General features: G+C 33.9%; 1 protein-coding gene across 4 annotated transcripts in view; it reads right to left on the bottom strand.

The window, feature by feature from the left end:
* Nucleotides 1-9,438: 9,438 nt before the first annotated feature.
* The window catches only part of MTX2 (metaxin 2), an 87,530-nt gene continuing 69,299 nt past the window's right edge, over nucleotides 9,439-27,669 (bottom strand). For all 4 annotated transcript variants that reach the window (XM_049887518.1, XM_049887519.1, XM_049887514.1 and 1 more), the window contains 7 exons: nucleotides 24,861-24,933; nucleotides 21,298-21,374; nucleotides 19,948-20,040; nucleotides 19,427-19,465; nucleotides 18,914-19,039; nucleotides 17,600-17,676; nucleotides 9,439-9,870 (listed from right to left, as the gene is read on the bottom strand). In XM_049887518.1, coding sequence (XP_049743475.1) covers nucleotides 9,693-9,870; nucleotides 17,600-17,676; nucleotides 18,914-19,039; nucleotides 19,427-19,465; nucleotides 19,948-20,040; nucleotides 21,298-21,374; nucleotides 24,861-24,921 — 651 coding nt within the window. In that variant the 5' untranslated portion in view covers nucleotides 24,922-24,933 and the 3' untranslated portion in view covers nucleotides 9,439-9,692. The remainder of the gene's footprint in view (nucleotides 9,871-17,599; nucleotides 17,677-18,913; nucleotides 19,040-19,426; nucleotides 19,466-19,947; nucleotides 20,041-21,297; nucleotides 21,375-24,860; nucleotides 24,934-27,669) is intronic.

Here is a 27,669-nt window from a genome sequence, read left to right as displayed (position 1 = left end):
GGTAGATTTGAACAGCCAACCTTTTGGTCAGCAACTGTAGCACTTAAGCACTACGCCACCAGGGTTTCCATATTACTAATAAAAAAAAATAGGACTTCTATAAATCAATACAGATAGACAAAATACCCAAGAGAAAAATGGGCAAAAGCTATTATGAACAGCTATTTCACCAAAAAGACAGACAGACTGATAGGAGAAAAGAGAGAGAAAAAAGAAGGAAGGGAGGAAGGGTCAACAAACACATAAAAATATACTCATTTCATTGGTAATCTGGAAAATACAAATTAAAACTACATTGGAAAAAATTAAAGTCTAATAACTTCAAATGTTGGCAAAGATGTAGATAACTATTTAAATGTGTAAACTGACATGAATGCTTATGAAAACAAACTGGAATTACCAAAAAAATTCACTGCATAGAGTTGATTTTGATTCATAGCGATCCTATATTAAATATTCACATACCTAACAACCCAGCAATTCCACTCATAAGTATACACCCTGGAAACATTCTTGTGCATTTGTACCAAAAGATGTGTACAGAAATGTCCATAAGCAGTATCTTTTATAATAGCCAAACTCCGGAAACAACTTAGTCCACAGACAAAAGCACAGAGAAATAAATTGTAGTGTTAGCATATAAAAGAATACTATAGCAATGAAAGCTAATTAACTACTGCTGGGTGGGTGCAACAAGGAGACCTGGTGGTGTAGTGGTTAACAGTTCAGCTGCTAACTGTCATGGATTGAATTGTGTCCCCCCCCAAAATATAAGTCAACTTGGTTAGGCCACGATTCCAATATTGAGGGGTTGTCCTCCATTTTGTGATTGTAATTTTATGTTAAAAGGTTTAGGGTGGGATTGTAACACCACCCTTACTCAGGTCTCCTCCCTGATCCAATGTAATGAGTTTCCCTGGGGTGTGGCCTGTACCGCCTTTTATCTCTCAAGAGTTAAAAGGAAAGGGAAGCAAGCAGAGATTTGGGGACCTCAAACCACCAAGAATGCAGCACTGGGGGCAGAGCACATCCTTTGGACCCGGGGTCCCTGCGCCTGAGAAGCTCGTCTACCATGGGAAGCTTGAGGACAGAGACTTTCCACTAGAGCCGACAGAGACAGAAAGCCTTCTCCTGAAACTGATGTTCTGAATTTGGACTTTTAGCCTACTTTACTGTGATAAAATAAATTTCTCTTTGTTAAAGCCATTTACCTGTGGTGTTTCTGTTATAGCAGCACTAGATAACTTAGACACCAACCAAAAGGTTGGCAGTTCAAATCCACCAGCTGCTCCTTGGAAACCCTATTGGGCAGTTCTACTCTATCCTATAGGATTGTTATGAGTTGGAACCAACACGACAGCAATGGGTTTGGTTTTGAGTTTTTCAGATGCAATAAAAGGAGCCCTGGTTGCACAATGGTTAAGCACTTAGCCGCTAACCAAAGGTTGGTGGTTTGAACTTAGCAGCTGCTCCACAGGAGAAAACACCTGACGATTTGCTTCTGTAAAGATTACAGCCTAGGAAACCCCATGGGGCACTTCTACTCTGTCATATAGGGTCACTATGAGTCACAATTGACTCAAGAGCACACAACAAGGTGCAAGAAAATGAACGAATTTCAAAAATGTAATATTGTGTGAAAGAAACATAACACAGAATACATACAGTATGATTCCATTTACAAAAAGACCAAAAACAGAAAATTAAATCATGAGAATGATTAACTGAAATTCAGTATAGTGACAATATTTAGGGGTGGGGTAGAGGGCTGGGATTAGACTAGATTGGGGAGTGCTACATAGAGATCTTTTAAGATACTGCCAATGTTCTATTTTTTAATCTAAGTATGTATATAATCTATACAATAATAATAAAATTTTAAGGAAAAAGAATGCTTTTGTGTTACACTTTAAAAGAAAGCAAACTTATGTGAACTGATATGCAACACATGTTAATAAAGCATGTAAAAAAGAATGGGGGTAAAGGTTGGTCATGAGTCGATACCTGTTTAAGCAAGAACATGGGAAGTTCTTTTATTCTTTTCTCTACTTTTATACGTTTGACATTTTTCATAATACAACTTGTTTTAAAAAATTCAACAGGCATTGTAAATTGTATTTCTTATCTCAAGAATAAAAAGTGACCTAGATTTCCAGCTTCTTCTTAGAATGTAGAAAGTTGGAAAGAACATTGCTCCTACCCTTACAACAACAAATAATTCACCACTTTTCTTGAACTCATCAGAGAGCTGAGTTTGCAGAGCAAAGCAACACAATACCTAAGGAGAGAAGGGATGTGAGCACTTGCTAAAGGCTGAGAATGGGCTAACAAGAGAATATAAAAACTTTGGGGACAAAGACACAGGGGAATTCATACCACTCACAGGTTCTTTTCCAAGGACCTCAGTGGAAGTTCACCAAAAAATATTGGAGACAGAGTAAGAATCCTGAGAAAGTGTCCCCTGTGGTGCAAGACTTGGAGAGAACACCAGCAGCTGCAGAAAAGGCTCAAAGCCCTGTCTAGATCCTTCTTTCCTATCTCTCAAACGGAACAAAAACCTAAATCACTGGAGGAAGGGCAATACACACTGTTGTCCTTAGGGCACTGGTAAAAGTCCACTACAGCTGGAAGAAGGAAACACACACAAAAAAAGTCTCTGGGAAGGGAGGTGAGTGGCCCAGAAATAAGACCTAGAGCTGGGGGAAGAGCAAAATCACTGAGAACCCCCCATGCCTGAGACCCGGGAATACAGTGCCTGAGGCATAATTGGAGCAGACACACACACACTTAGAAGGCTAGCAAGCATCAAGTTACAAGAAAGCAACAGTCTGCTGCTGGGAAAGGAATAAGAACTTAAAGAGAAACGTTTTAGAGATATAGTGCAAAAGGAAGACCTAAAGCTGTGGGTTGAGTTGACACTGAGAAAAACTGTCTGGCAAACCAGACACTGTTCTAAACACAAGGCAACACTAGAGGAATCTGAACCCTGCAGTAGGTTGACCACAGCACCAACAAATCCCAAATCCAGCTAAACTCCTGACAGACTGACTCAACCCATCACAACAAAAGCACAGCAGAAGGAAAAGGATGCCCATTTCCAGGCATAAAAACTATTTACCTCAGTCTGTATTGTCTTACAAAAGACATCCAGCTTTATACAAAAAAGCACAAGACATACAAAAAAGCAAAACAAAGCCAAAAAAAATCACACTCTTAAACAGACAAAGCAATTTGACAGAATCAGACTCCCATATAACACAGATGTTGTAACTGTCAAAAGGGGGTTTAAAATAATTATGATTAATAGGTTAAGAAGGAGCCTAGTGGAAAAGGTGAAAAATATGTATGATCAGATGAGTAATTTAAGCACAGTGACAGAAGCTATAAGAAATAATCAAATGGAAGTTCTAGAAATAAATGAAAGAAAGATAAAGAATGCCTTCAATGGGCTCAGCAGTAGATTTGACACAGTGAAAAAGATGCAATGAACTTAAAGATAACCCATTGCTATTGAGTCGATTCCGACTCATAGCAACCCCATATGACAGAGTAGAACTGCCCCATGGAAATGCAGAGAAACTAGTATAACCAAAACCATTTGAAAAAGAACATAGTTGGAGGACTCATAATATCTGATTTCCAGACTTTCTATAAAGCTACGGTAGTCAACACAGAGTAGCACTGGCACCAAGACAGACAAACAGATTAATGGAACAGGATAGATAGTTCAGAAATACTCCCACACATATATAGATAACTGCTTTTTTACTAAGATGCAAAAGATATTTTTTCCACAAATGGTGCTGGCTATTTGTATTTAAAAAAAAAAAAAAAAATTAACATCAAACCTTACTTCACACCATATACAAAAATTAACTCAAAATAGATTATATTTGGAATCAAATGTAAAATCTAAAACTACAAAAATTTTAGAAGATGACACAGAAGAAAATCTTTGTCACCTTGGGTTAGGGAAAATTTTTTAGATATGACAGCAAACGCATAATCCATGAAATAAGGGATAAACTGGACTTCATCAAAATTAAAAACATCTGCTCTTTGGAAGACACTATTAATTAAAAAAAAAAAAAAAAAAACAAGCTGCAGTCTAGGAGAAAGTATTTCCAAATCACTTATCTGATAAAGGACTTGTATCTAGTATAAAGAACTCTCAAAACACAATCAGAAAACAACCCAATAAAACAATAGGCAAAAGATTTCAACAGTTACTTCATAAAAGAAGATATTCAGATGGCAAACAAGCATATGAAATATACCCAACATTCACACTGTTATTAGCGAAATGTAAATTTAAAAACCACAGCATGATACCTCTACACACTTACTTGTTGTTGTTAGTTGCCACTGAGTCAATTCCAACTCGTGGCAACCCCATGTGTGCAGAGTAGAATTGCTCCATAAGGTTTTCAAGGCTGTGACCTTTCGTAAGCAGATCACCAGGCCTGTCTTCCAGTGCGCCTCTGGGTGGTTCAAATCGCCAACATTTCAGCTAGGAATTGAGTGCTTAACTGTTTGCACTACCCAGGGACTCCTATACACTTTCTAGAATGGGTAAAATTAAAAAAAAAAAAAGTAATGACATCAAGTGCTAGTGACAATATGGCGCAACTGGAATACATTGTTGGTGGGAACGTAAAATGGTACAGCCACTTTTGAAACAGGCTGGCATTTCTGATAAAGTTATTCATAAGCTTACTGTGTAACCCAGTAATTCTACTCCTAGGTATTTACCCCTATGTTTACACAAAAGCCTGTACTCGAATGCTTATAGCAACTTCATTTGTAATCACCATAAACTGGAACAACCCAAATAGTCCTAACCTGGTGAACAGTTAAACTATGGTATACGGTATACTCATACAATGCAAAAATACCAACACAAAGGAGTAAAATACTAATACACACAACAACATGGATGAAGCTCAAAGGCCTTATAAATGAAAGAAGGCAGATTCAAAACACTACATACTCATAATTCCATTTATATGACATTCTTATAAAGGCAAAACTATAGGAATAGAAAAAAGATCAGAAGTTACGAGGCCTTAGGAGTAGGTGGCAGGGATAACTACAAAGGGGCTCAGGCATGGTTTCTTGTGACGACAGAACTGTTTTACACATTGATTGTGGTAGTGTTAACATGGTGTGTACACGTCGTTCAAAACTTACAGAACTGTACACAAAAAGAGTAAATTTTACCATATGTATAATACTATACCTTAATTTAAAAATGAAAGCAAAAACAAACTAAAAACTAGAAAAAGAGAATTTATTATCAGTTTACTCTTTTGGGACCAAGTTGTTTTTTGTTTTTTTTTTAAGTCTGCACTTGTGAGTCATCCAACGGCCCACAAGCCAAATCCAGTCCATTGCCTATTTTAGTAAATAAACCTGTATTGGAACACAGCTATCCCCACTGGTTTACATATTGTCTATGGCTGCTTTCATGCTACAACAGCAGGGTGGAGTAGTCAATGACAAAAACCATGGCTCACAAAGCCTTAAATATTTACTACCTGCGCTTTTCAGAAAAGTTTGCCAAACCCTGGTCTATACAATATAGTCATAATATGATTTCTAACGCTGGCACCTAGGATCCTGTCTGCATGATAAAGACACACATATGCTTATATTAATGTCTTTTAGGAAGTTTTATTTACCCCCAAGGAAACTTAGGCATTTTTCAAACATTCCTCACAAAATCATATAGGGTATAGTGATTACATAGGAAATGTTACTCACACTTCATGGAATTGGAAATGGAGTCCCAGGAAGATTTACTAAATTATCCCAAGTTACCCAGATATTTAGTAGGATAACCAAAATTGGATACAGTATTTCTAACTTTGTTAAGGTCTGTAACTATTCTCAATTTCATAAGGAGCATGAAATCATACTCTGGAGGGCAATCAGGCCGTTTCAGAAGCATTCAAGTAAGACACCCTTAAGTAAACTGAAGGGATTTTCATAGTCTTATCACAAATTGGATTATCTAATTTGATGAAAATGTAAAAAAAAAAAAAAAATTACAGATAGCAATCTGATCCCATGACAATAAATAATACCAAAGCTATAAAGAATTAAAACCCAGTCTTAGGAGCATAAAAATAAAAAAATAAAAAATGTTTACATCAGTCCAGATATAATAGTTCCTTTTATTTAAGGCTCAAGAAAGTTTACAGATTAAGTTTCATGTGTATGTGGATATAAATGGCTGAGACACACTACAAAATAGAAGCAGAATATATACAAGTATTTGGCAGTAGAGCAACATTCAGCTCTTTTGTCAGCAAACTGAGTAAACGGGAACGAGCATAGCTAACTTTTCAGTGATAATTTTTAGCTACTGTGATTGGGCGACTGGGCATAGAAACCTGGCAGTGTAGTGGTTAAGAGCTATGTCTGCCAACCAAAAGGTTGGCAGTTCAAATCCACCAGGTGCTCTTTGGAAACCCTATGAGGCAGTTCTACTCTGTCCTATAGGGTCAGAATCAACTTGACAGCAGTGGATTTGGTTTTTGGTTGGTGACTGGGCTTTATGAACCCAAATTTAAAAGATAAAGGCAGGAAATTGAATCACCATAACAGGATGACAAGATTTCCATTGTCTAATGCATTCTGTTTTGATAGTAATTCATCTCAACACTGGAGAGAAACAAGACCTCTCTAGCGTAATCCACAGGTTTTGTTCTTACTGTATTTTTACATAAATAACACACACTTTCTATGTTTGCCAACCTCACCCTCTTTTCCACCTCCCCCTGCAAGAGGTATTTTCGTAAGCATGCTATGCTAATTTTTTTTTTTTTTTACAAGTAAAAAAAACTTGCCACAGCAGCGCTTATGAAAATACCTCCGGGGGGGAGGGCGTGGTTGGCAAACAAACATAGAGGGCACGTGTTATTTGCATAAAAATATGGTAGTTGTCATCAAGTCGATTCTGACTCATGGCAACCCCATGTGGGCAGAGAACTGCTCCATAGGGTTTTCAAGGCTGTGATCTTTTGGAAGCAGAATGCCAGGCCTGTCTCCCAAGGTACCTCTTGGTGGGTTCAAACTGCCAACCTGTCGCTAGTAGTAAAGCACATAACTGTTGGCACCACCCAGGGACTCCAGTCCACAAATAAAACCAAACCAATCCAAACCCACTGCCGTGGAGTCGATTCTGACTCATAGTGGCCCTACAGAACAGAGTAGAACTGCCCCATTAGGTATCCAAGGAGCAGCTGGTAGAATCAAACTCACAACCTTTTGGTTGGCAGCCTGAACTCTTAACCATTGCGACACTAGGGCTCCAATTCATAAACAGTCTACCCATTACCCATTGCCATCAAGTCGATTCCAACTCATAGGGACCTTATAGGACAGAGTAGAACTGCCCCATAGGGTTTCCAAGGAGCACCTGGTGGATTCAAACTGCTGACCTTTTGGTTAGCAGCCATACCTCTTAGCCATTACGCCACCAGGGTTTCCGGATAGAAGTCTAGTAAGTATTAAACAAGAGGAAATAACTTGGAATAAACCACCACTGTCTCATCATGTTCCTCAGATTAAGATAAACCACTTGTAATTAATATTAAAATATTACAGCCCATGCTGATATAGTATCTTTATATCCAAAAATTCAAAGAAAAAAGTCTAGATCTTACATACTGAGATACAAATGGTGCTTATATAACTAAATGAATGAATGTGATGGCAATATTGAAACCAAAAAAAATGATTATATACAAAACAAATGCACAAAAATATACAAATAAACCTGTCATGAATATCATACAAAATACAGGTAGCTGCGAACTTTAGTAACAGTATAAAATTAGTTCAGAAAAGCTATAATAGCACTACAGTCTCAAGAGAGAACCCAAAATTGATGTGAGATTTGGATTAAAAGGAACCTAACATATTCTTTATATAGTAAAAATACATAATCCTTTAAAAAAAAAAAAAAGCATAGTGAGTAGTAAAAAGCTAAATGACACCAGACTGCCTGGGTTTGAATTCTAACTCTACCACTTAACTAACTCTATGACTTTGGGCAAGTTATCACCATTTCTGTGCCTCCATTTCCTCATCTGTAAACTTGGGATAATAACCTTCATGGTGTTCTCTTAAGAATTTAACTAGTTTAAAATGTTTAGTATAATACATCTATTGGTCTCTTACCGTCCAGAGCAAAGGACAGTGAAGAAAACCAAAGACTCAAAGGAGCAATTAGTCCAAATGACTAATGGACCACATGAACACAGCCTACACACCCCCAAGACCAGAAGAACTAGATGGTACCTGGCAACCACAACTGACTGCTCTGACTGGGATCACAACAGAGAGTCTGGGACAGAGCAGGAGAAAAAATTGTAGAACAAAAAATCAAATTCACAAAAAAGACCAGACTTACTGGTTTGACAAAGACTAGAAGAACTCCCAAGACTATGGCTCTAAGAAACCCTTCTGAATTGGAACTAAAGCCAGTCCCGGAGGCTACCTTTCAGCCAAACGATAGACAGGCCCATAAAATAAACAATTCCATTCCCAGAGATCACTTTTCAGCCAAACCATAGACAGGCCAATAAAATAAACAATACCACTGAGAGGAACATGCTCCTTAGAACCATCAATTATTTGAGATCAAAAGGGCAATACTAGCCCAGAAGCAAAGATGAGAAGGCAGAAAGGGACAGAAAATTAAGACAAAAGGAAATGGGGAACCTAGGACGGAAACGGGGAGAGCACTCACACATCGTCGGGAATGAAGCCATTGTTATGGAACGCTTTACGTACAAGCTATCCAATGGGAAACTAATTTGCTCTGTAAACTTTCACCTAATGCACAATAAAAAAAATTTTTTTTTTAATGTTTGGTATATAAAAGTATTATTCTACATATTTTCAAGAAATGATTTTTACATCTGATTATAGCATCCTTGGTTTTATTTATAAAGTAGAAAACTTGAAGACACAAAATATAATCATTAGTGCTTATACAGAAATTCCTGTTGATATTTCTGTGAAAACTATCCTCCCTATCCTACAAAAGAAATAAAATGGCATTATTAAAATGTGCTTGTACCAAAAAAAAAAAAAAAGATCTCTTTATCAAATGTAAATTATAGCTGCTATGGTAAACGTTTTTAAGGCAATTACATTTCTATATGAAAAATGTTTTTAAAAGTTAATCTGTTACAGGAATTAATAGCCATGTAAACGTTCACATTTTCTAAGTGCATACTTGTTAAGAATATTTTTCCCATGATTATGTACCTAGCAAAATAATCTTGGAGTATATAATACAAGTCACTTGCTTTTGAAAAAGCAGTTTATTCCACATGTATAAAGCTTAGTGAGTGGTTTTCAAAAGAAAAGAAAGTAAATATAACACCCATATAGTTAGTTAAACTTTATTTTTTATATGCATACACATTTCAAGGAAAAAGATTTCAGGATATAGAGTACAATATGTCAAATGGAATAATTCAGAATTATTTTAATGTGTACAGAAAGAACAGTAGAAAGCACATGTAAAGAATACAATATATAATTTGTTTTGAGGTTTCCAAAGCAGTGTTTTTGGTTTTAAAACTCTGATACCACTATCTATTATAACATTCAAGTAATATATACTTTAAAGGTTAGATTTTTTTAAAAAATAATAACTAAATTCACAAGTAATTCTAAGACAACCTGATAGATGAGCTACCACGATCTTCAAAATAATGATGTTCAATTCTTCTGCAGAAAGCAAGGAGGTTGCTATAGTTTTTCACCTTCTCAGAAAGTTCATCATTAGTCAACTGCGTGGTAAGAATGGTATACAAATGCCCAAATACCAGAGCATCTAGTTCTGTAGGCCTAAGGTAAAAGGAGAAATGAGAGTATCATGAATGGCATTTAACTTTTATGGTAGAAAATATAGTATATTCAAAAAATATTTTATTCATTAATTTAAAAGAAAAAAGTCACAGAAGAAAAAAATCCTACCCCAATGCTATAGAATTTTAAGAGTTCCTACTGTAAGATAGGAAAAAAAATATTTTAGAGTATGATTTGCTAGTTTTATGACTTGCTTTTTTAAATAGTTATATTATTCTGAGGTGAATCAAAACAAATTTTTTGTCATATGATTACCAATTAAATGTGTTAAAGTAATAAAGGTACAATGGATAATATTCATTTTATTCATTAATTCATTCACTGAATAAATAAAGTAGGTCTCCAGTGTGCCAGGAACTATGCTGATGCTAGGGACAGAAAAACAAGAAAGATACTCTAAGACATGGATACAAAACATAAATTACTAAACACAATTTAGTAAGTGCTTTAACAGATATACACACTGCTATCAAGGCACCAAGGATTTCGCTGTGGTGCTAAGGTAACAAAGGGATGACTGGATATCCCAACAATACATTAACAATATGTGTAACTTTAATTTTACCAGTTCTAAAGTTTTTTTTTAAAGTAACTTAGCTTTCTGAAGAAAACATAAATAATCATAGAGATGGCCTCAACAGAAAATTTTTTAGTTTTCCCTTTAGTTATATATTAAAAAAAAAATTAAATTAATCTACCTCACTACTAATGGTCTATAAATGGAGCATTACAATCTAAAAAAAAAAACCAAAAACACAAAACCTGTTCCCCTCAAGTAGATTTTGACTCATAGCAAACCTATAGGACAGAGTAGAACTGCCCCATACAATTTCTAAGGAGCGGCTTGCAGTATAAGGGATTGCTTTTCTGTGGCCTTTCTCTTCAGGGTCTTATAACTCCCACCCAGGTGATTGAGCTGGACTGTGAAGATATGGTAACTGTGGCCCACCAAAGGGATTGGTCAGTTTTGCAATCCCACTGGGTTTGAAATGAGCCACCCCAGAGGCAGGGAAGAGAGAAACCCACCATCACCAAGGACAAACAGCCAAGAGCACAAAGTGCGTCCTTTGGACCCCCCCTGCGCTGAGAAGCTCCTGGAAGCAGGAGACAGAGAGAGAAAGCTGTAACCCTGAAGACAGTGAGAAGCAGTAGCACTACTGTGCCACCAGGGCTCCATTACCGATCTACATTATAAGAAAATAATTACTAGTACAACATTACTTACAGGAGAAAATAACATCCTAAGTATGAACTAATTATCGCTATCGGTCCTGTAGTGAGAAAGTTTTTGAGAAAGTATTTTTTAGACTACCTAAATATGAAAATATGTTGAGGTAATCTGGTTTGACGAAAAGAGAACAGATTTTGGGGTCAGTTAAATTGAAAAAAAAAAAAAAAATTTTTTTTTTTTTTTTTAAATCGAAGTCTGAATCCTAACTATGCCAATTACTAGGTATGTGTCCTTAAAAGCTATTAATGAATGACCTCATGCAGTTGCATGGCTTTATATATCATCTTCATGCCATTAGCTCCCAAATCTCTCCCCTGGGCTCCAGACTCATACATTCAAATGTCTACAAGACATCTTCTCTTGAATGCTGAGTGTACCTCAAACCTATTCGTCCCCTATCTTTCCAAAATAAAAGGCATCACTATCTACTCAGCTGTTCAAACCAAATATCCAGGAGTTGCCCTTGAATCCTCTCTATTACCTTTCTATATCCACATCAGCAAGCCCAGTGAGACAGTACCACCAAAACATACCCTGAACGCCACCACTTAACTCACTCTCCATTATCATCTGCTAGGCTAAGCCGCCATCACCTCTCATCTGGACCATTGCAAGTCTCCTAATATGTTTTCCACTTCTATTTATTCTCCACCCAGTAGCCAGAGTAATTCTTTTTTCATGTCACCTGTTCATGCTACTCCACGTTTAAAATATTCTAATGGATTTCCATTCCACTTACACTAAAAGGCCAAACTCCTAACCATAACCATACAAAGACTAGATGATCTGGCCCGTGCCTACCTCTTCAGCCTAATCATCTAGCATTCTCTCCTTATCCTTCCTCTCAACAACCACCAAGCTGACCTTGTTCCTTTCATTTGAACATAACAAACTCAAGCCAATCTTTGGGCCTTGACAACAACTATTCCTGATGCCTAAAATATTCTTCCCCTGAACTTCATGTCTCTGGCTACTTCTTGTTTTTCAGATTAAGGCTTAAAGGTCACATCCTAAAGAAGCCTCTCCTGACCACCCAAACAAAAGTGGCCAGTCACTTACTACAACATGATCTTATTTTAATTATCCATGTGCCACTTAACATTATCATATTTTTTGTTTATTATCCGTCTCCCTCTACGGAATGTAAATTCTATAAGAGAAAGAATTTTATTTACCTGTTTCCTGCTGTGTCTCCAATACCCAGAATAATGCCCAGCACAAAGTTCTCAATAAATGTGTTGAATAAATCAATAAAAAGGTGACACTTCTCATACCACATTGTAACTGTATTTACTTAGCTATTTCCCCCACTATACTTCAAGCTCTTGAGGATAAACACTGTATTTATCTTCATATCCCCAACTGTTAGCAAATATCTAAGGAATTTAATGAGCATTTGCTAGATAAATTGAGTGAGACAGAAAATAAGGACTAAAGGTATACAGGGTATTTAATTTTTTCAATAGCAGTAATCACATTCTTTCAAAGCCTTCCCCCTTCTGACAGATTCATGAAGTATTCATCAAAATCAAGTGTGCAGTCTATGGCCATGTTTAAGAGGGCAGCCAACTACATAGTTCAAAAGATCATAAGTGTTCTTGGACTAAAGAGCACCATGATCTTATCATCACAGATAAATTATCATTAACAAACTGATCCCTGAAAAGAATCAAGGATGTAAAAGGTGAATAAATATAGAGATGACCTACTTTGTGAGATGTAATACAAACACCGACTCTTCCATATCCTAAACATATTTCTTAAAAGGTATATCTTACCTCACCAATTTACGATTTATTTTCCTAATCTTTGTTTAAGGCCAACTATCCTTCACTTCTTGTACTAGAGCCTAAAAAAAAGGTGACCATATTCCCTGATACAGTGTAGATGGACATCCTTTATCACTACGTAGAGACTTTGACTGAGTTCACGGATGAATATATGTTAAAATTAGAGTAGTTTAAAAGTGCCCCTGAAATGGCCAAAATGTTATTTGCTACAGATATACATCCACACAGCTCCAAAGGTGCTGAATTATATATAGGCATGAGCATACAAAAATTGATCTGATGTTACATATAGCTAGCAACTTTGTGGCAATCTACTTTAGAACATCTAACAGGAAATAAAATACAGTATACTAAGTCAAACTATACATACACACACAGATATATATACACACACACATACACATATAAATACATAAATATACATCACTTTTGAGCTTAGGTATTTATTCCCTTTTTTATTGTGGTAAAATATATTTTACAAAACGTTTGCCATTTGAACCATTTTTAAGTATACAATTCAGTGACATTCATACACATAACTTCTAACCAATTTTTTTCACATAATCCTTACAAATTTCAACAACTGCTTATATTTTCATTGACTCTGACATATATAAATTACCAATGTTAAAAATCTTGGCAACTGCTTATATTAATTGATTCTGACATATAAATTATCAATTCCTATAATTTTTTCATTTTAAAATACAGACTTTGTGATAGTGGTTGCATGACTGTGTACCTTTGTTAAAACTCATTAGAACTATACAACAAAAACTGTCAATTTGTATACGTAAATTACACCAAATTAAACCTAACTTGAAATTAAAAAGACAAGCAACAAACTGGAAAAACTCATATGAGAGACTTCAACAACAACAAAAAATACACTTTACGTAGTTATTTCTACTTAATTTCTTAATTATGTCAAGATCTTCAAATACCACTGGTTTTAATTAACTTTCTTACACAATATGAAAAGAAAACATAACTTTCTACTCTTCTGCTTACTAAAGAGTTTGTGAATTATAATTTGGCTATATATAGCAACTCTCCTAAGAACTCTAAGATCTTTCATATATATTGTCTCATTTATCTTTATAAGCTTTTTATTAGAAAAATATCCCAGGGTGACATACAAATATATTTTTTAAGCCCCAAGAAATTTGTTGTGATCTCATCTTGCATTATCATTCTTTCCACATTTCTGTTGGTTATCTACTATTCTTTCAATTTGAATATCAAAATGAAACTGTAGTGTAAAATGCGAATGTATTCCTAACCTTTCCCATTTTAAATTTTTCTGGTGCTCGTCTTTTTTGCTTTCTTTATTCATTATGATTTCATCTTTTTTCCTTTATGATACCTTCCATCTATCAGTCTAGTATCAAAAACATTAATTTTGTCTGGCTATTCCCTAATTTTCCTTTGCCAATACACTATTAACTTGTTATCTCTTGATACTACTATGTCTAATCTACATATCCTTTCTTTATACATTAATCACTATTCTTTAGGATTGTCATTCAAGTCTGTAAATCAAGCCCCTTGCCATCAACCTTTTTTCTATATTTTGCCTTAGAATATTTTTGAGTGATTTCCCCGTTTTTCTTAGCTGATGACTTCTTAATTGAATAGGTTAATAAAATCCTATTCCTCCTTGAAATTTTCCATCTTAAGACTCCCAGATTTTATTTTTTGCACCATTTCCTTAGTATGCTCTCCTATTAGCATACAAGCATATATCTTTAAATTTTGTCCTTTATTTAATGGTTATTAACAGTATTTTTTCTTTTTCAAGTCTAACTCCTTCTTCAATTTCTCATTCAATTTAATCTAGTTTAACAACATTTATTGAGCTTCTTCTAGCTAACAGGTTTTATTTGGAAAGCATCTAACCTGCAAAAAAAAAAAAAGTAAGGAGTTCATAAATGCTTTAAAATAATACAACTCTTGCTATCCTCATTATATTTAGGAAAAAATATATATTTATTTTATTTTATTTTCTTTTATTAAAATAACGTGAAAAGGTCACTTTAAGAAAAATTTTAGTTTTACCATTCCAAGTCCACATTCACCACCTGAAAGGGATTAAATGCCCTAGTAGTCTTGGGTAGTTGTCTTAACCGGTATCACATAAACAAGATAGCATGGGTGCAACGGACAGTACAGATTTTGTTTTAAAATTATGTTTTAAATAGTTAAATATTCAACATTATGTATTATGAAGGATAAAAAAGCCACCAATGTTACTAACCATCTTGTATTACTTTTTTTTTTTTTCAAATTCATTTACCTTTTTCCTTCTCACAATTTACCTTCTTGTCTTCTCATCCCAATTACTATTATTGCTCTAAGATTTCCTTTAACTACCTTTTTCTTTTCTCTCATTGATTAAAGCCATTTGGTTTCTTGCATGAGTCCTCTCAACAACCCCAGTAGGTAAGCTAGAAGGAAACCTGATTCTGTTGGGGGGAATGGGGCATACAGGAAAACAAAGTAATCTGCCCAAGTTCAGTATAAGTTAGAGCCAAGACTAAAATTCAGGGCCCTGACTTGGCAGTCCAATGTCATATATCTTGACTTAAGCAAGTGCTCTATTCACTAAGCTATAGTGTTTTACAAAGTAATGACCCTGCTACAGATAAAGGGGAGCCCTGTTGGTGCAGTGGTTCAAGCACCTGTCTGCTAACCCACCAGCTGCTCCACAGGAGAAAGATGTGGCAGTCTGCTTCTGTAAAGATTTATAGCCTTCAAAACCCTATAGGGCAGTTCTATTCTGTCTATAGAGTCACTATGAGTCAGAATGGACTCGATGGCAGTGGATTTGCTTTATAGATACAGGAATGAGAAAATTTTTGCCACAACAAAGTGAAAATACAAATTACTTTTTCTTAAATGTAATTTACTTACATTCTAATATTAATTGGGTAAAATTAAAGATTAAATCTATTCCATTCTTTGACCATAATTGCTTGTTAGGGGAAAATGTTTATCAGTTTAAGCTTCAGATAAGATAAAATTATTTCAAAACCTACAATTTCATATTATTTAAGGAGTTCCTCAAAAGCAAGCCTTTGGTTTTGCACGTTCTAAATTTTGAATTTTTCACAATAAGTTTAAATATAATTATTTCCTTATAAAGAAAAAAATTATCTTGATCATGCCACTGAACTATATGCCAAATGACCCCTGATCACTAACTCTTTGCCAGCGGGTTTAAATAAGAAGAAAAATAAGTTAGATCTATTCTCCTGGCCTCCCCTGAAGACAGTGTGCATAACAAAACCAACTCTTAAAACAAAATGATGCACTTCAAACAATAAAACACACTCCTTCTGAGCTTTTCAACTCCAAAAAATTCCTATATCAGAAAGAAAAAGAACTACATAATACTAACATTTGGGTACATTTCTTTTGTGTTAGGGACTAAGCAAGTAGAAAGAATCTGCATAGCAAACGTCACTAGAAACATAGCCGTAGAGTCTTTACCTACCAGCATTTCATGGTTTGAACTTTGTGACCTTTCTGCTTCAGAGATCAATGGAACTCAAATTTTAGTTTAATGTCAGTTTATATATAGTATACATGACTTATGCTACAACGTAATATAATTTAAATATTTCCAGGCTATCATCATAGTCATTTTTATCAAATCATCAAACCTCTATCAAAAGACGTTTGATATGGCTATAGAAGATGAATACCTTTGAAGATAAATAATCGCAAAGAAACCTTTTTAAAAATTACTAAAAAAAAAAAAATTAGCCATCTAAAAATCCAGAAATTTTAATTAAAAAGCCAAGAAAAGGTTAGAGTTTCTAAGCAAACCACTAAAATTAAAATGCTAATTTAAGCTCATCTTAAACTGGATCACAGGATAGCTGATTCTGATATATTAAAATTGTAAGAATGTAAAAGAAGAAAATCCATTTTCACCTACATCAGAGATTCTTTTCAGGTTGCAAAAATATCCTATCTTAATGAAACATGAATTCCTCAGCTCACATAGATATATACACACACTTATTTATTTATATTTATATACATACATACACATATATATTTAACCTATATCCTTTATACTCATTCATGTGTTCACAAATACTTTCATTCATCTTTAAAAGATAAATAAGTTCATAACAGTGCACGTCCACTCAGCAATATTTTTGGTTTAACTTTATTCACTTTTATTCACCCTACATAGACACCTAGGGTTACACTAGTAGCATCTTCATGTTTTAATAGTACTTTACAAGTTGACAATCTTAAGATTTCATAGTTCCATACACAGCACCCCAAATTACCTTTATTAGAACCTTACCATCATTAGACTAGTATACATATCTGCCCTTAAGAGAAACTGCTAATGGCAAGGACTGCATTTGAGAAATCTTAGTCTCCCGGAGCCTAGCACTGTGCCTGACACTGTGCCTGACACACGGGAAGTGCTAATAAATGTTTGATGAGTGCAAATATAAATTTGAAAAAATTAAATCTTTTCAAAAATAATAAATATTCCTTGAAACAGAACTCAGTTTTATATATTATTTATCTAATTTATTAGGCTATATGAAAAATAATATTAAAACATGATAATTTGGCTGTTTATTAATTGAGGAAAAAAAATCCTCTATCATGAAAGAAATTTGTAACCTAAATATATGGAAAAAATAAAATTTCTTACTGCTTATTGAAGAAATACGGTTGTGTTCCCAGTCTTTGAGAAAGAGCTTGACAGCACTGGTCTACATCTTCTAAGACCTAACATAGGTAACAGACCCCAAAGAAAAATATTTAAATGAGCAAAACAATAAAAAGGTGTCTAAAACAATTTATATCACATTTTATAACAAAAACATAAATTAATCTTTTATAATATATGGAGCTGTGGCAGTACAGTAGTTAAGAGCTCAGCTGCTAAACAAAAGGTTGGCAGTTTGAATCCACCAGCTGCTCCCTGGAAACCCTATGGGGCAGTTCTACTCTGTCCTATAGGGTCACTATGAGTCGGAATCAACTCGACAGCAATGGGTTTGGTTTGGTTTTTAATACTATATTTAATCAGACTATAGACTATTTATATAGGATGAGTAATACTTTTTATATAAGAAACAGGAAGAAAAATCGAGAGCAAATTTCCTTTAAACGCAAGTACATTTAAGTTACAATATAAGGATTATCACTGAGAAAGTTTTTCTCTCAAAACTCTACTCCCCGCAGAAATGTTTTCCTTGATCCGTATTTTCAAATGACTTTGCATATACAAAATAATCTGCTTCACAGAGATGACACTGCTGGCCCACCATGAGTAAAAGCATTTGACTTGTTTTCCCACTAGTAGTGATGGATTTTATTTACTCCATCCCTATTCATTTACAATCCCCCTTGTGGCCAATGGCATACATCAGTGAGAAGGCTGGCTAGGATTCGGGAAAAAGAGACATTAATTAGCTTAATGATGCTTAAACTCATGACCCTGAAAAGATATACATTTCTTAAATTTTGCTACTTCAGTAAATTTAGGACCAAAGACAAATACATATACTAAGCACTGGGTGTGTTTTTTTAAGCCCTGACGTTGCAGATCTATATTTATCGACACAAAAGACGACCACAATGTATAGGTTATACAGTGGCAGGTATAATATGGCTCCACTTAAGGAAAATGCTATTAAGATGCATCTAAGAGAAATGTTCTCCAAGTTGTCAACTGTGGCAATTTCTAGGTGGTAGAGTCTCAGGCAGTTTTTATATCCTTTTTAAACTTTTCTGTATTATATAACTTTTTTTTACTTATATAACTTTTTTTACAATTAAGCATGTGTGATTTTTATAAAATGAATCATACAATAAGTATATCATGTTACAGAGAACAATTAGCAAATGTTTTGCTAACTTTATATTATAAAGGGTTTTTTTTTACTTGAGTATCAACTCAAAGAATAAATTTCTTTAATGTATAAAGTTGAGGGTTTTGTCAACTTCAACCTGAACTGACCTGGTCCAGAGTCTTGTTACCCCATCCAATAGCTTTCATCTTACGTTTCACTTTCCACTGTTTCTGATAGGCCAAAATGTGATTCAGAGGCCAAGGGTAAGGGGATCCATACCTAGCATAAGTAATCTAAAGCAAAAAGATTCTGTTAAAAACATAGTTCTTCCTAAAAACAAAGGCTGTTTTTACAACTAAAATTCTGAAGGAAATACATTTTCAGAGAACACAAATAGAACAATCTGAAGAAAATACATAGCTTGCAGTCTAAAAAATTAAAATTTTAAACCATTCGCTTTAAAAATATATAAACTTTTATGTACTTTGCAACCAGTTATATCAAAGAATGACACATAACTTCCCTAAAATGTATGTGCAAGCAAAATTAAAGTAAGTGAAAAACTATATCTCTAATGGTATAAACCACAATGTTTCATTTATGAGCAGGGACTTGCGATTCTGAGCAAAAGTGTTTTCTCATTAAATTTTAATTAAGATAAATGCTGCAGAACCACTCACCTCCCCTACTGTAGCTTCATCGCACCACTGAAGATACAACTAGGAACAAAAGAATAGTCACTAAAACTTCACAATACCAAAGAGAAAATGGATAAAAAAAGTTATTTCTTGCCATAGTAATTTTTTATAAGTCAACTTTATAAAGGTCACATATGAGAGTTTTTCTCCCCTTAGCTAATATTGCCATAGAGAATCATAAAATTTAATGGTAATACTTTATAAAAATATTTCTTATTTATACAGTATATCTCTAAATACCATTAAAGTATTTTATAGATATTATTTAAGTAAACTTCACAAGGCTGAAGTAAAATAGTAATTGGGCAAGAATCACCCCTTTTTATAAATAGAAAAACTAGAACTGAAAACATCAATGATTAAACGATGTGGATAACCAGTTTAGCCCTACAGTTGCTTGACTATTTTTTTTATTTCTCAATAATTCTAAAACAATATAAAAGAAAGATGATATTTTATGGGCGGAAAAGCTTACTTTCAAGCCCTATTATCTTGTATTATACCTCTGCAGTCAACAGCATATTGTTGACTAATTCCATGTAGGCTTTCATTTCTGCTTTTTGGACTTCATCCAGCCCGTCACTAAGCGAATGGCCCTAAAGGGAATTTAAAAAAATTTAAAAGAAGATCATATTAAATACACAAAAACTTTCAGTTATCTTACTGCCAAGTAATATAATATCAATGTTCCTACTAGAGATGTCCAATGGATTAATTTCCAAAATTGATCCTAAAACAAAATTCTTTTATATGAATCCATATTTAATACTCTGCTATCATTAAAAAATACTCATTACTCGTATTTTTCATTATAAAAATGCATCTTTCAGTGGACAAAATTACATTAGTAATTATTTCACAAAAGAAAAAACAATGGTCAGTAAACTTTTTTTTAAGAGACTAAGCTTATTTGTAATAAAGAAATGCTAAAATATTAACATGTATTGTTTATAAAGTGTTCAGTGATGAAAAATAGCATCAGTAAAGGTATAGGGAAACAGAATTCGGAATCAACTCAACAGCAACTAACAACGATACACTATAGTAACTGGTAGATGCATAAAAAGATATAACCTTTAATTTTGATATAAGATTTTAAAAGTACATACACTATGACACTGTAATATCACTCTTAGGAATTTATCCTAAGGAGACAATCAGACAAATGTGCAAATGTTTATGTACAAGAATATGTATCTTAATACTCCTTGTAACAGCAAGAAATTGGCAACAACCTAAATAGCCATCAGTAAAGACTTAAATAAGTAAATTATAACATATCCGTATAACAATTAATATACTATACAGAATAATATACAATTTAAAAAGATGATACATAACTACAGTCATTAACGTGGAAAAATCTCCAAACATTGATAATTTTAAAAGTCAGTTTGTAAAATAACACATATATGCACAGAGATAGTTTTAGAAGGATGGCTCCCAAAGTGTTCATGGCGGTGGTCCTTAGATAAGTATTGAAATCTAAACTGAATAAATGAAAAGTATAATAATTCAAATGGATAGATTAGCACATTCAACTTTTAAACATATCCTATCTCCCTTCTCAAGGGTTAATCTGATATTGTATAACAATCTAACAGTTTTTATGACCAAAATTCTCAAAATAGTAAGCCGGAAAATTATCTACCGTTTTGGAAAGATTAAGCTACCTCTTATGCCACTGATTTATATTATAGAAAAAGAAAAACTTATATTGTAGAATTATTTCTCTAGTAGTTTATATCAGCATTTTATAAAACTAGGTTAAAATCAATGTAAATGTTAAAACGCACTAAAAAATGATGAATGGTTTATTTCTGGGTCATTGTGATCATTGTGTATTTTATTACCTTGGCTTTAACGAATTGGACAATTGGACCAAGTTCTGATACTACTTGATTTCCCACATGAATAAAAGGTACTTTACCTGTTGAGGAAAAAAAATGCATGAAAATACTTAGAAATTAAGTCTATGCTAACAAAAGGAAATTAACATAAAACTGGGATATATTTTATTAATACAGAGATTTCGTTAAACTAAACTTTTGAAAATTGTAGTCAAATGTGTGTTAAGTTCTATAAATTTTTAAACACTGGTTACTGACTGATTTTAAAGCAAAAGAAAAAAGAACAAGTAGATTCATTTCTTGAGTTCTTCACTTGGATAGACCAACAGATCACAGTATTTCCTTTTTCAGAAACTAATGCTAGCAAATCACTATAAAGCAGTAAGTACAAATTATTCAAATTACTAAACTAGGACATTGGTTCACGACCACGTGACCACTGATAAATTTCAAAGAAATTTAACTAGGTTTCTCTTCAGAGTACAAAGAATCAATCTGTATTTTAAACTACATTTAAGAAACGTTCTCTTTTTACATCTTTTAATTTTAAATATCTGATTCACATTAAGCTCAGTATTTTAAGCACATACTGGTACATTAATAAATGTCTTTGGCTCAAAAATACCATGAATTAAGAGAACTAAAAATCTTTGACAGTGTGCTAGTTTCTGAGTTAATAACACAATGTATGTTCCCAATACACGTGGGGTAAAAAGAATATGTAATACGCTTATAAAAGTTGGCTTCTCTAAGTAAATGCCACATTAAAAAAGTAACATCTCATATTAATACATACTAATATTTGATGACATTATCAGAGGTGGTAAGAATAAAATAGTCTCCAAACAGCAAAGTCTATCCCAAATGCCAGAAGATGAAACCTACTGTCAGACCTAGTTCAAATAGAGTTCACATTAACAGCAGGCTTCTTCATGCTCCTTTTCAATAGATTCACTCCTCTCTGGCTCAATCAGCCTAAGGGTAATGGATGGGGTGCACAGCACCAACAAAAGCTTCATCTGCATCCACGGGATAACATGCATTACAAAGGAAAGGCAGGCCTTTTGGAGCACAACAATTCAATAGATGTATTTAGAAGACCCTTCCATGTTACCAATGTAAGAGCACTGAATTCTGTATTCCTTTTTTCTATCTCTTTATAAACCTTGCAACTACTATTATGCTATAAATAATGCAGGCTCTCTGGGATAAAATGATCTGAGAATGAAATTTTGTCATAAATGAGTGCCTAGATTGAAGAGTACTTTGGGGGTGTGACACTTTTAGAGCAAGTATTTCTCATTTTCAATATATAGTTGGAGTCCCTGGAGAAAGAGTTTGCTTTTTTTTTTTCTTCTTTAAAAATATATTGAGCATTGTAGATTCTAAAGCAGGAAAGGAGTATGAGTAGTCAGTGAGTACTCATCTAATATATCTCTAAAGAGATATTTAAAAATCAAGGCAACAAGTTAGAAATGAATAATAATGTTTTCTGATGCTAACCTGACTGAAAATGAAACCAATGTTGTATCTTTATTATTGCAAGTATCAGGCAAAAGCACAGTCAGACAGTTATTCTCTGGTACCAATAAAAGGTCATTTTTCCTATAAAACTGAGGGGACCTCATTTTTCATTTTAGGCAGAATAATCATTTTTAAGAAATTTTACTTCTAAAGAATGCAAGAACACGTTGCCAAGCAAGTTTGTAGATTCAGAGAACAGACCTTGGATGTCATCCAATTCAACCACCTCAGGTTACAGATGTACTCTCTGAGGCTCAGAGGGGGGGGAAAAACCCAAGGAAATAGTTAATATGTGACAAAGTCACAGAAGGATTAGAGTAAATATTTCCTAACTTTTAACCAAGCGGTCTTTTGACTATTCCAGGCTACCGTCTGCTTTAAAAATCGACAAGATCAAATAAGTAAATGAAGTAAAAAATGTTCCTTCGATTATTCAAAATCACGATGAAAGGGAACAGTAATTTGAGACGTGATGAAATTTAAATATCTTACTAGAAAGTGCCATTTTCATCTACCTACAGGCGCTCCTCCTATGACTGTTATGTATGTATATCTCTGTAATATTTATCTGTTTGCCTTTCATATTAAAAAAAAAAAAAACCCATTGCCGTGAAGTTGATTCCAACTCAATGCGGCCCTATAGGACAGAGTAGAACTGTCCCATAGAGTTTCCAAGGAGCACCTGATGGATTCGAACTGCCAACCTTTTAGTTAGCAGCCATAGCACTTAACTACACTATGCCACCAGGGTTTTCTTGTCTTTCATAGAGTCTATAAAAAGAAGATAGATAAGTACTTTGGTGATACTAAGTACAGTACAGTCATTTTAGGAAATGGATGAACTATATGGCTTATCCTCACTTGCCAGAGATTTTAACTTTACTATTAGCTTATTGACCTTTTTATATGTATATACACAAACTCTATTTTGTAAAACCACATAGAGGAAAAAGATGGACAGAAAGCAACATAATTCGTTTGGCCAGAATTCAGTGTTTATAAAAACTTATGTATAATATCAGCACAGAGCGAGTCAATGAATATTCTACAAAAATCTAAAATATGTTTAGGCTTGTAAGTCTAGAAATTCTTTTATGGAAAATTTTTTAATGTATATTCATAAACCTATAAATGTAGATGTATTCATATAAAATTTTCAGGTACAGGGAGCATGTTTTCACACATTTTGACAATTTATTACCACGCTTAAGAACTTAAGATTTTTTTTAAATGTTTAACCAATGAAGAGATAAGTATCTGATTAAAAAGCAATGTAACACATTTATACCAAATGTTTATACTCACTGGATTTACTCATAAAGAAGCGGGAAGCAATTCTATGTATTATTACTGCTCCATTAAAACCATAATCTATATCAAGTATATTTAATATTTAAATTACCAGCTTTGCAGTACTATATTTTTATGCTAAAAGTTATTTTAATCATATTTATTTAAAATAGTACTTTAATCTACTAATACATGACATTGAAGGAAAAGGCAACACTGGTTATAAAAAATAGCACAAAAGTAGAAACTTTAATAAAAAGTTATCTTAAAATCTGTTAAAATAAAGCATTACGGGAAAAAGGTAGAAACAAAAACTTTCAGTAATGACTTTCACTCAGATCTATGACAAGCTAATTATTCCACAATGTCTCTTTTTCCCACCATATAATGGGTGAATATAATTTAGAGAAATGTGATGAATAATGAATGCATTCATTAATATTAAAATTTATTTTCTGACAAGTAAACAATCTTATATAAGGAAGACTGGGGAAATAAGAGGTCACACATTTCCTTAATATTTACTATTTAAAAATAATTCCCATAACATTTCAATAATCATTTCTGACCACAGAGTTGAAATAAGTAGACAGTCATTCCAAGATTGCCAAGTCTGCAATTGCTGCTTCATTTTAACTTTCTTCAAAAGGTTTAAAAAAATAGACATTTTTAATATCTGCGTATAAACTGGACTATCGATAATTTTATCAATGCAGAGTATTAACAGAGAAGGGAAAAAAAATCACACTTACCAGATGGAGACATGTATTCTGCATTTGACCTACAAACCACTTTGATAGGCAGATTACACATTTGCAAAAAGGCCTGTAATTAACAGAAGTACAGTAAGGCCAGTGAAGTACATGCACATTTGAACATAACTTCCCCCCCAAACTAAAGTAGTAGTTGATATAGTAACACAACTGAAGAATAATAACTCAATTTAAAGTAAAGGATTTTTGTTTTCTAAACAAATGCAAAATGTCATGTTAGTACTAAAAATCGATATGACTTAGACACAAATAGATAAATGAAATTTAAAGCATTTATTCAAGTTTAAGGAAGAAAATGTAAATTATCCACATTTCTTTTACTGTATTAGTTTATGTAAGTCAGTGACATTGTATATTGCTTTTGGTTTCTTTAAGAAATCATTAAAGTCCAAATTTTATAAGCCATTGATTTCACTGCTCTTCCCAGGATCATTGTCTTTCTCTTGTGAGGGGAAAAATCCTCAAAATGTTATTCTGCTACTTCAGCATTCTCTCTAATATAATACTCAATATCCTAAACTGTCACTTCTATGTTAATTCACTTTTTAAGGCTTAACTTGTTCATTTTAGCTTTTTTTTTTAATAATAGCAAACATTTTATAATCAACTTAAATATCCAACAATAAGGGAACAGTAAATACATTTATGGTAAATCCAAACTGTGGAATGTTATGCAGTCAGTTTTTAAAATCATATTTTTGAGGAATTTTTTATGACAAGGAATAATGTCCACATTACAATATTAAGTAAAAAAAAATACAAAACCGTATGTGCCAAATCACACTAAATCACTTTTAAATATTTCTAAAATACCAGCGAACTCTTTGCCAAACCCATATGCCTTCTGCCTGGGAAAATACATAACACTCAAAGCTTACTCCCTTGTTCTTTCTGCTGTTACTTCTGGGTAAAACTTTTTCTCCACCCACAAGATTTACGTATGCTCTTTCTATAAACATATTCAACTGGGGAAGACTTAGGTTACAATGGTTCTAATTTATCACATACAAATTAGAAAACAAAACTTTTATCTATTTTGAAACTGAGGAAACTATTTTAAGTAGCAATCAAATGTAAATTAAGATAAATAAATACATTAACAAGGATATTACTTATAATATAGTAAGATTACTAAAATATTAACATCATATTGTAGGATAAGCCTACTCCTACCCAATAGATATTTCTCATAGGGTGTCTTATTACAATTCCTTCCTCAGTTCTAGATTGGAAATCAATCCTGAAGACTCTTGCTGGGTAGTAAGAATATTAAACAGCGCTTGATATCTTATACAAAGAACTCCATTTACCCAAAAGCATGTCAATTCTCTTCATCAAACCTGTCTTCCCAAAAGTCTAGTCCACTGGAAATGCTTTCCTCTAAGATAAACCCCACACAAGTCTGATCCCTCGCTACTTACACCCTCTGATTCATACATTGCTCTGTAAACTTACGTATGTATGACTGATCTCTTCCAGTGAATGTAACCACTTAGAAAGCTAAGAACTAGGTTTTAATTTTTTTTGTAATTCTGTTTCCCCTTCTAATCTTCCTCATTCCTCCACACCTAATATAAGATAGGCAGTCCCCAGATTACAAACAAATTCCGTTCCTAAGTCTGTCTTTAAGTTGAATTTGTATTTAAGTAGGAACAGTTAGGTACAGTTCGTATCTAACACCAGATAAGTCAAATGTTTGTCCTAGTATATAGTATGTAGTGTACCTTTCTATACATAAAAAAACATTAAAGAAACACTTGCAGATACACTAAAACATCTTTAACATAATAATATAGTAATAATAATGTTTTGATATGTGCCACAAAGTAGCACCAGTTTGTTATTACGAATCATTGTACGTACCTCAAAATTTTACAGGGGTTAATTTGTAACTACAGGTTGTGTATAAGTCAGACGTTCCTAACCTGGGGTCTTCTTGTACTTATAATAAGCATTCAACACCGTTTACTGACTGCGCCAGTAATCACTTCCAAGCGTTTACTGTGGCAGAGGCTGTTAGTTATCTCTCCCCCCTACCCCACCACATACATGTTCTTTCCTGTCTCTACAGTGGTGGAACTATGAATTATATCTGAGCACACAGCTACCTGAAATTAAAAACTTTATTTCACTGTCTTCCTTACAGCTGGGTATGGCCAGGGTCTAAACTCTGGTCAATTCACTTAAAGTTCTGTTCAACTCCTGGGAAACTTCTTTCAAAGAGGAAAGTATGACCTTCTCTTTTCTCCTACTGAATAGACTGTAGAAAGGGTTATAGCTATAGCAGTCAAACTGAATCAGGGAGTAGAAACTTAGTATTTGGGATTATAAAGCAGCAATAAAAAAGTGCCTAGGTCCTCAGTAATCGTGTTGTCAATCTAAAACCTGGATTGCCTATGCTTATATGAAAGCGAAATAAAGCTTCTATTTCTTTTTTTTTTTTTTAAGGTAAAATATATATAATGAAGAGTTTACCATTTTAGCCACTTTCAAGTGTATAATTCAGCGACATTAATTACATTCACCGTGCTGCGCTACCTTCACCACTATACATTTCCAAAAGTTTGACATCACCCCAAAAAAAAGAAACTCAGTACTCCTTCAGCAATAACTCCCATTCCATCAGCCCCTCTCCGTCCTTAACCCAAACCAAAACCAAACCTGTTGCCGTAGAGTTGATTTCGACTCATAGCAACCCTATACGACAGAGTAAAACTGCCCCATAGGGCTGCCAAGGAGCAGCTGGTGGATTCGAACTGCCAACCTTTTGGTTAGCAACCGAGCTCTT

The sequence above is a fragment of the Elephas maximus genome, chromosome 6, assembly GCF_024166365.1.
Source record: "Elephas maximus indicus isolate mEleMax1 chromosome 6, mEleMax1 primary haplotype, whole genome shotgun sequence".
NCBI classification, from domain to species: Eukaryota; Metazoa; Chordata; class Mammalia; order Proboscidea; family Elephantidae; genus Elephas; species Elephas maximus.
The sequence above is the reverse complement of the archived record's forward strand: the minus strand, read 5'-3'. Positions and strand labels throughout refer to the sequence as shown.